At 36.2% G+C, this 13,299-nt stretch overlaps 1 protein-coding gene across 1 annotated transcript in view; it reads left to right on the top strand.

The window, feature by feature from the left end:
• The window catches only part of LOC142221203 (putative multidrug resistance-associated protein lethal(2)03659), a 108,359-nt gene that overhangs the window by 83,789 nt on the left and 11,271 nt on the right, over nt 1-13,299 (top strand). Inside the window, exons 4-7 of the mRNA XM_075290817.1 lie at nt 3,715-3,874; nt 11,646-12,012; nt 12,078-12,495; nt 12,554-12,905. Of these exons, the coding sequence (XP_075146932.1) occupies nt 3,715-3,874; nt 11,646-12,012; nt 12,078-12,495; nt 12,554-12,905 (1,297 nt within the window). The remainder of the gene's footprint in view (nt 1-3,714; nt 3,875-11,645; nt 12,013-12,077; nt 12,496-12,553; nt 12,906-13,299) is intronic.

Below are 13,299 nucleotides of genomic sequence, written 5' to 3'. Positions count from 1 at the left end.
CAAAATTTGTTAATTTTCCTGCAACAAATTAATTTGTAATTTTAATAAACATTCACGCAGAGAAGAAACATGATTGCCACAATCATATTCGAAGAGCAAAATAATATGATAGCAGCTATTTTTGCGGCGACCATGTAACATTTTAACCTGCAACCATATTGGCTCAGTGAACATGGTTCTAAGAAAAATACAATTGTCCTCATCTAAAATGTTATTATATTGATAAAAAGAATTTTGTTTCCATTAAAAGACAATGGTCACGATCTAAAATGTTATGTTATTCGTCAAAAATGTTTTTCTTCTAGTTAAAAGAACATGGTCACAACCTAAAATGTTTTGATTTTTATGAAAAAACTTTTTTCGTCGTCGAAAAAAGGATGCCACTTGAGAAAAGAAAACACAAAATCAACTTTATTTATTTGTTTTATAAACTAATTCATTGTTTATTTGTATTTATAATGTCGTGCAAGCAAACTTCACATATTTTTACACACTCTAGTTTGATTCAATTTCAACAATAAATAACCATTCCATATTTACTTCGTGCCCATCAAATGTACAAACGCAGACATCATGTAACTGCACACAAAAAAATATTTTTCTGATTCAATCACGAAATTAATTGATCCAATTAATTTTTTAATTGAAATGTCTTCAATCACGAAAATGATAGTATCAATCACAGTTTTAATTGGGCATAGAAAAAATCCTTGATTAAAAAATTAATTGACGTCATTAGCAATTTTCAATTATTTTTTTAATTGATTCAATTAAAAATTTAATTGATGTTGAATGCAAACCCAAATTAATTTTTTTATTTAAAAAGGTAACTATTTTCAACTACTTTCTGAATTGGCTTAGAGTTTTTATTTTGATTAAGAAATGTTCATCACTTTTTTTAACTGACTTAGTCTTCTGAATTAATTTCTATCAATTAATTTTTTAATTAAAAATTTTAAAATTTTCAATCATTGACTTAATTAACCTAATGTTTCTATCTTGATTAAAAAGTTAATTGTATCAATTAATTTATTAATAGAAAAAACATTCAACTTCAATTAACTTTTTAATTGGAAATATTCTGGTGATATTTTTTCTGTGTGCAAATAAAAATAAATTATACCATATATCAAAATGCAGAACAAAAACCAGGTATATTTTTTTCAATTACACTTTCCTTTTTTGTATTCACATAAAACCACGTGCCATTTCTGAATAAATAAATTAACACAAAACACAATAATTCCGTATTCTCCGTCCATTCCAAGAAACAATCAACACACGACTGATGCGCAAAATGAAAATCGTGTGTACTTGCTCAATGTTTTTATAAAATTCTTGTCGCTGCAAAAAAATTAAAAAATTAAATGGGCACGAAAACAATGTACATGGTCTTTATGGCCATGTAATGGTTGTAGACATGTCTATACGTAAACTATAAAAATATTTTTTTCTCTGCAAAAAAGTAAAAAAATTGAATGGTCAGATACATGATTTTCCTGACCATATAATGGTCTCAAATTCTATCATTTAAATAATAGAACATGTTTGCGGCATTTGAGAACCATTTAAATGCTTATTGCCAACATATATTTTTCTCCGCTCGAAAATTATTTTTACAAAGACAAAATACATGGTTTTCGCGACAATTACATACTCTAAATAAGCATTAAATGGATGCGGCAACCATGTCCAAACATGTTTTTTCTGTGCGTGTTATTACAAATAAGTTGTTAGCAATCCTTGCCATCAGAAGGCAACAAATAGTTTGTGTTCTCAACAACCTAATTTGTACGTAATTTGTTGAGCACCAAATATTACAAAATATTTGTTGCTGAACGTTACGATTAACCCTCAAGAAATATTTTGGAATTTGAACGAAAATATTTGTATATGGTTTGTTGAACGTCTATTTATGATCTGTAACAAATTTTTTGGTGTCTTCAGCAAAAATGTGATTTGTTTGCGTTTGTTAATAAGCAAAAATAAATATTTTTTTTTAACAAATATTCCCTGTAAATTTCAAGTAAATCGGAGTAGTTTAGATTTTGCTCTATTGGTTTATAAAAGGACATCAACTTCCCCGAAATTTCAATAAAATCTAAGAAATTTTCTCCATTAAGGTGAGTATTAACTTCGAGTTTAGCCGCTTAAATCGCTAAAGTGAAAACTAAATCAGTAAGAAAAATTCACTAAATCATACATATTTGTTGCAAATTTTATTATAACTTGATGGGGAAAACTCCAAAGCAAATTTTCACAAAGTTTGTATTCCTTAAAATGGATTATTAAAGAAAAGTAATCGTGAAAAAATGACGTTTTTATCGCCTAAACTCGAACTTAATACCCACCTTTATTCAAAATATTGGCTAAGAGGAAGTCCCGGAGTTTATTAAAACATTATTTATTAAAAAAAGTCGGGCAGGAGGAGGTCCACATCCCCGATCAAATATCAGAAAATTGGGTACCCTATTTTCATCATATGATCACTCTCCACGTTCTCTACCAATTTCAAATAAATGCTTTTCTGTATTTTCTCATGAGTGAGCTCTTTGCTAGCTATAAAACACGAGCTCCTACTCATTTTTTTCTAACGGTATTATACTTTTTTAGCTTTCGTACATATTTCCAGGGGACTGGTGCACTCTTCTTGTTACTTTTTGTTTTTGTTTTCATATCAATAGCTGTCAACTATTTTCTCAACAAACCAATTTGTTGAAAATTCAGGATATTTTTACAGTTTTCTCTGTCAAGCATCTACAAAAACATATCAACAACAAATGCCTCATATTCAATAGACAAATTTGTTGAGCATAAGCAGATTTTACATACAAATAAAGTTGTTAATATTTATTTGCAGTTATTTTTTGTGTGTGTACAATCGATTAGACAAATGGACATACTTAAGCATCGATCTTAAGTGCGTGAATTATTGAGTTTTATAAATTTTGCAAAAACAAGAAATCTCTTTACAATTAATTGGATGTTTCCACTGAACTCGGTTGACACAAAGACCAATTGCCTCAGGTTATTTTGATTTGTTATCAATCAAAAGCTTCCATACACCGAAATGTTGTTTATTCTTAATTTTTTGTTTTGTTTTCCCCACATTTCATAAGATAATGAAGAATACAATTCAATGACCTCCTACATTTTGAGTCTAAAATATTCAATAATGTATTATTAATCTTCTCGGGACGCCCATTAATTTGGGCATCAAGAATCACCTCCAAGATAAAAATTAATTTAATCCAAAAACTGTGGACATTTATAATCTCAAACTTATTGAATTAGAGCCAATTTAATTCTTTAAATAAAAATAAAGTTTCATACAATAAAACTTGTTACTTCTAAAAGAGGGCGCAAACCCTTTAGAATAGAAATTAAAGTTTGATTAATGTAATGAATTTCAATAGAGTTTACCCAATATATTTCAGGAACCAAAAAGACTTTTTTTGTTTTCCCTGCCCTATAATATCCTGTACCTATGTATAAGCTCCTAAATATTTGTTGTTATGACTTTATTTGAGAAATGCATATTTTTTTTCTTGATATATTGTTTTTATTGTGTTGCAAAAGCCCCTAGTCTTTTAAAAAATGACAGACAGTGTTTGCTATTTCAGCAAACGGCGATTGCTTTGCCTTTCTTATCAGTTTTTTGTAGCTCCCAAAAATTCGATTAAAACCATTTATACTTCTTTTATTTCTTTCTAGAATCTCTTGGGGATGAAATGTGCAAATCATGGCAGAAGGAGTTGGATAAGAAGGCTAATTCCAAAAAACAACCCAGTCTTATGAGAGCCACTATACGAGTATTTGGATTGCGTTTTGCGCTATTGGGTCTTTTATTGTTTTTACTCGAGTTGGGCTTAAGGTAAGGTTATAATATTTATACTATATTTATATACACTGAAAAAAGCATGTCCTGTTCCAAAGATTTTGTCTTTACAATAATGATTTTGGCATTGGCATTCCGAACCAAAGAAGAGGAGAATTGAAGTAAGGATAAAGCATAGACCTTATAATACATAGATGATCCACTATTCTCTTTAAAAAATGTGTCAGTTCCAAAAATTAATTTTCTGACATTTCGTTTTGATTTTTTCGTAAAGAGTCAGTCCCAAACATTAATTTTCTTTTGCTTTTTTTTGCTTTTGCTTTTGTGTTGTTAGGAAAGAGCAATGCTGCTCAAAATTAAATTTCGTATTTTCGCGGTTTTGGTCACATTTTTTTTGTTCAAATATGAACTTTTGATATATTAATTTATTTATAAATCCTCTGGTGCATCATAAACGTTCTAATTTTGTGTAAAATTGGCAAACTAAAAAAAGGAAAACGAAAGAGACTGTAAGCGTGCTCTTATTTTTCTCGTTTATTCTTAATCTTCGGAACTGTCAAACATAGTTGCACACCCATGGCTCATCTATGTATTATAAGGTCTATGGGATAAATCATAGACCTTATAATACATACTCGTAGATGAGCCATGGGTGTCAAACTATGTTTGACAGTTTTAGTTTGGCTGAAAGAAATGAAAATGTCAATTTAGGGACTGTCGTAACAAAACAATATTTTATGAATATCTATCAAATTTGCCCAAAAATCTGAATATTTATCAAATTGAGGCATAACAGCAAACAAAGAGCTTGTAAGGATATTACAGGGCAAAAATATACCAAAACATACTTTTGGTTCTTCAATATACTTTGGGGAAAATTTATTAACTAAAAATTTTATAATTTGTTTTTCGTTAGACCCTGAAGTACAAAAATATAACAGCAGACATCGACTGCTGTTTTTAGCAGACTTTTTTCTATGAGTACGTTTTTAAGTCTAACCACTATAAGGACAAAACGACTTCATTGGAAAGTTTATCGACTTTTGGACAAGAAAAAAAGCTTTATATACACTGAAAAATATATCGTGAGACCAAAGATTTCATGTCCTTAAAATACGGAATCAATACCAAAATCATCAGTGTAACATAAAGACAAAATTTTTGGAACCGGGTATGCTTTTTTTCAGTGTAAGAGTAATGTGTCTTATACGCTAAGAAAATTTCGCATTCGTATTTTAAGGACATGAAATCTTTGGCCTCACGACAATTTTTTTTCTCAGTGTACTATAACATACACAAACAATAGCGATCGCGCAAGGAGTTTTTATACCCACCACCATAGAATGGTGATGGGGGTATAATAAGTTTGTCATTCAGGTTTGTAACACTTCGCAATATCGATTTCCGCCTATATAAAGTATATATATTCTTGATCAGGGAGAAATTCTAAGACGATATAACCATGTCAGTCTGTCCGCCTGTCTGTTGTAATCACGCTACAGATTTCAATAATGGCGCTATCGTCCACCAATTTGGTACAGGTTTGTTTTTTTGTGTGCAGGCAGGTCAAGTTCGATATAACCCATATCGGTCCAAGTTTTGATATAGCCCCCATATAAACCCACCCCCCGATTTGAAGTCTTAGGCTTCTAGAATCCGTATTTTCTGTCCGAGTTGCCTGAAATTATAAATCTAGAGGTACTTTAGGACCATTAAAAAGTGTGTCGAAAAAGGGGTGTATTGGTCCATGTTTTGGTATAGCCCCCATATAGACCAGTCCCCCGATTTTACTTCTTGGGCTTCTAGAAACCGTAGTTTTTATTCGATTTGTCTGAAATTGGAAATCTAGAGGTATTTTAGAACCATAAATAGGTGTGCCGAAAATGGTGTCTATCGGTCCATGTTTTGGTATAGCCCCCATATAGACCGATCTCCCAATTTTACTTCTTGGGCTTCTAGAAACCGTATTTTCTTTCCGATTGCCTGAAATTGGAAATCTACAGGTATTGTAGGACCGAAAAAATGTGTGCCGAAAATGGTGTGTATTGGTCCATGTGTTGGTATAGCCCGATGTCCCAATTTTACTTCTTGGGCTTCTAGAAATCGTATTTTCTATCCGATTCGCCCTAATTGAAAATCTAGAGGTATTTTAGGACCATAAATAGGTTTACCGAAAATGGTGTCTATCGGTCCATGTTTTGGTATAGCCCCCATATAGAGCGATCTCCCGATTTTACTTTTTGAGCTTGTAGAAACCGTAGTTTTTATCAAATTTCGATTTTATAGGTCCATTTAGTAAGGCCTCCATAAAGGGTGATACGGTCAAAATTTGGTCAAGGGAAAACGCGTGTAAATCGGTGAAATCGTTTATTTAAAAAATCAAATTAAATTTCTTTTTCAAGTTCAATTAGTATACAATTCAGGAAAAATATTCAGTTAGGCTTTCGCTTTTCCAAATCCGAATTGCCGGGCCTCACGCTTGACACCTGCCATCAAATTTTGTACAGCCACCTTGTCCACCTTCTTCGCCGCAGAAAGCCAGTTTGCCTTGAACTGCTGCTCGTCCTTAGCAGTTTTTTGGTCTTCTTTAGGTTCCGCTTGACAATAGCCCGGTATTTCTGAATTGGGCGAAGCTCTGGCGTGTTGGGAGGGTTCTTGTCCTTGGGAACCACCTGCACGTTGTTGGCGGCGTACCACTCCATGGCCTTTTTACCGTAATGGCAAGATGCCAAATCCGGCCAAAACAGTACGGAACAACCGTGTTTCTTCAGGAAAGGCAGCAGACGTTTATTCAAACACTCTTTCACGTAAATTTCTTGGTTGACAGTCCCGGAAGCTATGAAAATGCTGCTTTTCAAGCCACAGGTACAGATGGCTTGCCAATCTGTACCTGTGGCTTCTTTGCGAACTTTGACAGTTTTATGTGCTTGAAAATATCTGCTACCTTTCCCCTTCCTTTTGCCGTATAAAACTCCTGTCCCGGAAGCTGCTTGTAGTCGGCTTTGACGTAGGTTTCGTCGTCCATTACCACGCAGTCAAACTTCGTCAGCATCGTCGTGTACAGCCTCCGGGATCGCGCTTTGGCCGACGTATTTTGTTTATCATCGCGATTTGGAGTCGCTACCTTCTTGTAAGTCGATAGTCCGGCTCGTTTTTTGGCTCGATGCACGGTTGTAGACGATACACCCAGCTTATTTGCGGCATCTCGGAGAGAGATTAGGGTTTCGCTTGAAACTACCGGCAACTCTCTTTGTCGTCTCAGCGGCTTCCGGTTTTCGATTCCCCCCGATCCAGACTTCCTGGCTGTCGACAAACGTTCCCCAAATACTTTAATTACATTTGTAACGGTTGATTTGGCAACTTTTAGCGATTTTGCCAGCTTTGCGTGCGAGTAGCTCGGATTTTCGCGATGCGCGAGCAAAATTTTGATACGCTGCTCTTCTTGCTTGGACGGCATTTTGACAACTGAAGACTGAATTCCAAAATCAAAATAGGAGCAACATTCTACACACACACCTTCAAAATGAGGGGTGTTCAGGTTTTTAAATGCAAAATTGAAAGAAATACGTCAAGTTTATATTGACCAAATTTTGACCGTATCACCCTTTATAGACCGATTTCACTTCTTGAGGGTATAGAATTGATCTGCTTAGGAGAATATCTGTCATCAAACCCCCTGAAATTCTATACATTATCAAGTAACCCGCTACGACTAAGAGTTTTCGGCGGAAACTTATATTTGATTCATGGTGGTGGGTATTTAAGATTCGGCCCGGCCGAACTTCCTGCTGTATATACTTGTTTTTACTAAAAATGTATTATATGGAGCGGATTACTAAGGCCTTCAACATCTCACTGAAAGCTGCATGCCCTAGAGGAAAGCCAAGGGGGAGACATCGACCACCATGGTGGTCTACGGAATTAAGTAATATGAGGAAATCCTGCAGGAAGCTCTTTAACAAGGCAAAGTCCACCAGAGCCCCTGAGGACTGGGATGCTTACAAGAAGAATCTGAGAGGATACAAGCGAGAACTGAGAAAGGCTCAGCATAACTCTTGGAATGCTTACTGCAGCAGTATTGAGAATACGTCCGAGGCTTCCAGAATACGGAAGGTTCTAGCATCCACCAACTCCGCTCCAGGTTTCATTAAAACATCGGAGGGCAATTGGAGAACGTCCAGTGAGGAGACGCTGGAGGTACTATTGGACACACATTTTCCTGGAAATCAGACGGTTGAACCATGTACTGGCGGTGCCACAGTTGCTCAGCGGTCGTTTCCTGTCGAGGAAATTGTATCGGAAACTAGAATAAGATGGGCGCTAAATAGCTTTGGACCATTCAAATCCCCTGGACCTGATGGAATTACTCCGGCGGAGTTACAAGCTGTAACTGACAAAATTATCCCCTGGTTGTCGGTGATATATAAAGGATGTATCAACTTATCATATATCCCAGGAAAGTGGAGGGAAACAAAAGTCGTTTTCATACCTAAAGCGGGAAAAGCCTCTCACTCGAGGGCGAAGGATTTCCGACCAATCAGCTTATCCTCATTCCTACTTAAGACTCTGGAGAGGATGATAGATATTTATCTTAGAACTAGCATCGATTCAAGTTTGTTCTCGAAACGACAGCATGCATACTCGAAGGGCAGGTCTACTGAGACCGCACTACATGAACTAGTCAGCTTTATTGAAAGCTCACTATCTGTCAAAGAATACACAATCGTTGCGTTTCTAGACATCGAAGGGGCGTTCAATAATGTCCATCCGAGCTCGATATTAAATGGACTGACAACTCTGAATGTTGATCCATGTATACTCAGGCTGTTAGACGAACTGCTAATGAAGAGACGTATTTCAGCCACACTAGGACAAGCAAACATACAAAAGTATGTGAACAGAGGCACTCCCCAAGGAGGAGTTCTATCACCTCTTCTTTGGAATGTTGCTTTAAATAGCCTTCTGGTTACTCTAGAAAAAGAAAGGATAAAAGTGGTGGCATACGCAGATGATGTAGCTCTGGCAGTCAGGGGAAAATTCCCATCCACAATCAGAGATATTATTCAGAGGGCCCTCCGGATGACTGAACAATGGGAGAAAGACAATGGTCTTGGGGTAAATCCTGCAAAGACAGAATTAGTCATGTACTGCAAAGATCGCAAAACTCCCACGGTTAGGCCTATTTCCTTAGGGGCTATTGAAATTCCCTTTGGTGATTGTGCAAAATACCTTGGCGTTATTTTGGACAGGAAGCTGAACTTTAAGCTTAATATTGAAGAAAGGGCGAGGAAGGCAACTGTAGCTTTGTACTCGTGCAAAAAGGCAATAGGAAAAAAGTGGGGACTAAAACCAAAAATTGTGCATTGGCTATACACGGCAGTGGTTAGACCTATAATGCTATATGGTGTTGTAGTCTGGTGGCCGGCACTTCAGAAACCGACTGGTTTAGATAAAGTTCAGCGTATGGCGTGTTTGTGTATTTCAGGCGCATTCAGCAAGACAGGAACAAATTCCCTTAATGTCATGCTGCATCTATTGCCTTTAGACATTTTGGCCAAACAGTCAGCTGCAACAACGGCTGTGCGGTTGCGCGAACTATCGCTGTGGTCGGAAAAAGGTTACGGTCACAGTTGTGTCCTCAAAATAATGTCAGATGTGCCTAACGTAGTGGATTACACTTTGGCGAGTCCACTTTTCGACAAAAAGTTTGAGACTCTTATCCCCAACAGTGAGGCGTGGTGCACACAGACCCCGGGGAATAAAGAATATATAGATTTCTACACTGATGGCTCCAAATTGGATGGACAAGTGGGTTTCGGAGTATATTCTAATGATTTGGAACTTCAAATAGCGAAAAGATTACCTAATCACTGTAGTGTTTTTCAGGCTGAAATATTAGCAATAAGAGAGGTGGCGAATTGGCTGAGAAGTAATGTTCCAAAAAATGTGGGCATTAATATATACTCAGACAGTCAACCTGCAATAAAATCCTTGGACTCTGTGTTCCTCAACTCGAAAACGGCCATCGATTGCCGCAAATCTCTCAATGAGATGGCTGAGCAGTACAATATTCACCTAATATGGGTGCCTGGCCATAGGAACATACCGGGGAACTGCGAAGCGGATGAGTTGGCAAGGCTAGGGACTACCTTACATATTCCAGGGGAACTAGAATTTGTTGGTATGCCCCTACACACAAAAAAATTTCACGAAAATTTTTCCAATTAAAATTTTAATTGAGTTTTAAAAAATATTCAATTAAAAATTTAATTGATTCAACAAATGTTTTAATTGAAACAAAAATCAATCACAAAAATAATAGTATCAATTAATTTTTTAATTGGATCAATTAACATTTTAATTGACCTTCAATTAATTTTTTAATTGATACTATCATTTCTGTGATTGAAGACATTTCAATTAAAAATTAATTGGATCAATTAATTTCGTGATTGAATCAGAAAAAAATTTTTTGTGTGTAGCTACCTGCAAGCTCATGCTGCGTGAGAAGGCTGTTATGATGGCAAATGTTCGATGGGAGAATTGCAAGGGTTGTAACGACACCAAGCAAATATGGCCCCATTTCAACTTAAACCGCACACTAGATATGCTAATGTTCTCGAGACGTCAGGTATCACTCCTGATATCTGCTATAACGGGTCGCTGCCTTATAGGAGGTTTTGCAAAAACTATTGGCGCGAAGTATAATGACTATTGTATGAGCTGTCATGATGCGGAGGAAAAAGAATCAATTAAACACCTCTTGTGTGAGTGTCCTGCATTTTGTGTAAAGCGCAAGCAACTTTTAGGAGCATATATCTTCAGATTACTGGCGGATCTGGAAAACGTTAACTTAAGCAGTCTGCTAATATTTTTGGAACAATCTGGTTGGTTCAACAAAGAAAAATAATCAAGAAGGTTCAGCGGTTAAAACTAGAAGTGCCCATATGTAATAGGTACTTTTAGTTAATGTGGTATCACAATGGACTGAATAGTCTAAGTGAGCCTGAATCTTAATCGGGCTGCCACTTTAACCTAACCTAACCTATTATATGTTAAACAATGTTAGGATATAAATTTTTGTATCTCCACGTTTTTCTATTACCCGCAACAAAGCTTTGTTTTTACATACTGTAAAACACGTCCAAGTTTCTCGCATCTACAATATGCGAACAAACAAACTTTTTCCACGAAAAGAAAATTCCAAAAAATTTTTGTTGGTCTAAAATTTTGTTTGGGAAGAAAGAATTATATGTTGCGTATAGAATTCATCATTAAAATTTATGTATATGTATTAATGCTAATTGTTAAAATGTCCTTAGCACTATTACTTACAGTAAAATATGAGTTCTATAGGCATCTTGTGCATTGGGGACAAACGTAGCAATTGGCACCATAAACAAATATTTATTTGCATTTACAGAGACAATTTTGCCAATAAGAGAAAACTTCGTTGGTTTAACATTTCGTTTCTGAGGAAATAATTTTGTTTTGTGTATGGAGTGTCAGTGAGAATGTACATATATTCCAATATGAAGACAATGAGTCCTTTTTAAATGCATAGGTCATTAACATACGATATCCAACAAAGCATTTCAGTTTCCCACGCTTAGGATAAAAAACTTCCCAACAGTTAATCAATAATATGTACTTCCTATGCATTTTCTCTGGCAAAAGTTTCCTCTGAAAAAATTATGATTAATCTTTTCCATACAGAATGCAGCGGTTAAGCGTTACAAAACTACGACATTTTATTCTAAAGTGCCTGCGTTTCTTATCTTTATCCTCCTATCCTTCATACTTGCAGAACGGCACAACCACTCTTTCTCATGGGTCTGATAGCTTACTACTCGAATGGTGAAAACAAGATAGAGACAGCTTATCTTTATGCGGCTGGTGTTATATTGTGCAGCGCTTTCAATGTGATGTTTACACATCCCTACATGCTGGGCACTATGCATGTGGGCATGAAGATACGGGTGGCTATGTGCAGTATGATCTATCGGAAATCACTGAGGTTAAGTAAAACTGCTTTGGGTAGTACCACTGCTGGTCAGGTGGTCAATTTGATCTCGAATGATGTGGGCCGTTTGGATTTGGCTACCATATTCATCCATTATTTATGGGTCGGACCCATGGAGACATGTCTAATAACATATCTGATGTATGCAAAGGTAAGTGGCACTTTATAAGAATAATGATGAAACACACCATTGATAATAACTTTTTCCCTCGATAGATCGGTATTGCTGCAGTATTTGGAGTAGCCTTCATGATGATGTTCATACCTCTACAAGGATGGTTGGGGAAAAAGACCTCTGTTTTGCGTCTGCGCACCGCCTTACGGACTGACGAACGTGTTCGCATGATGAACGAAATTATCTCAGGAATACAAGTAATCAAAATGTATGCTTGGGAATATCCTTTTGGAAAGATTGTGGCCTATGCTCGCAAAAAGGAAATCAATAGCATTCGCCATTCTTCCTATATAAGAGGCATTCTGCTATCATTCATTATGTTCCTAACTCGCGTGTCGATTTTCCTAAGCTTGGTGGGCTTTGTGTTGCTGAGTAAAACCCTAACGGCTGAGATAGCCTTTGTGATAACAGCTTATTATAATATTCTAAGGACAACTATGACAGTATTTTTCCCTCAAGGTAAGAGCAATACATCTATGGATCTCTTGTTATCCCTATATATGGTTTTTCCTCGTAGGTATTTCTCAATTGGCTGAAACACTGGTGTCCATTAAACGTATTCAAAATTTTATGCTGTATGAAGAGACTGATGTTGTGGATAAATCTGTCGATTATATCAATTACGATGGTAGCAATCAGTCGACTGTGATCAAGCAGGATGACAGGATTATGGAAGAAGATGATGCCGAGAAACAGCCCTTGGTCTCAAATGGTCATGCTACACTTTCGGAAGCTGGCATCATTATTAGCAAAGTTAAAGCTAAATGGGATCCAAGTGCTACCGAATACACATTGGATGATGTTAATCTGCGGGTACAACCAGGCACGCTAGTGGCAATAATAGGCACAGTTGGATCAGGAAAATCAAGGTAACTATTATTACGCATAGAAAAGTTTTCCTTTCTGAGGAAATACATTTTACACAAAAAAAAAAAAACAAATATACGGCCGTAAGTTCAGCCAGTAGATTTTTTTTGGAAATCGGCTATATAACTATATACCGATATGGACCAAGTTTGGCATGGTTGTTAGTGGCCATATACTAGCGCAATGTACCAAATTTCACAACGTACCAAATTTCAACCGGATCGGAAGAATTTTGCTCCTCCAAGAGCTCCGGAGGTCAAATCTGGGGATCGGTTTAAATGGGGGCTACATAGAATTATTGACCGATATGGACCAATTTTTGCATGGGTGTTTGAGACCGTATACTAACACCACGTACCAAATTTCAACCGGATCGGGTGAATTTTGCTCTTCCAA

This window comes from Haematobia irritans, chromosome 1 (assembly GCF_050003625.1).
Source record: "Haematobia irritans isolate KBUSLIRL chromosome 1, ASM5000362v1, whole genome shotgun sequence".
Lineage (NCBI taxonomy): Eukaryota > Metazoa > Arthropoda > Insecta > Diptera > Muscidae > Haematobia > Haematobia irritans.
This window is presented reverse-complemented; position numbering and strand designations above follow the sequence as displayed.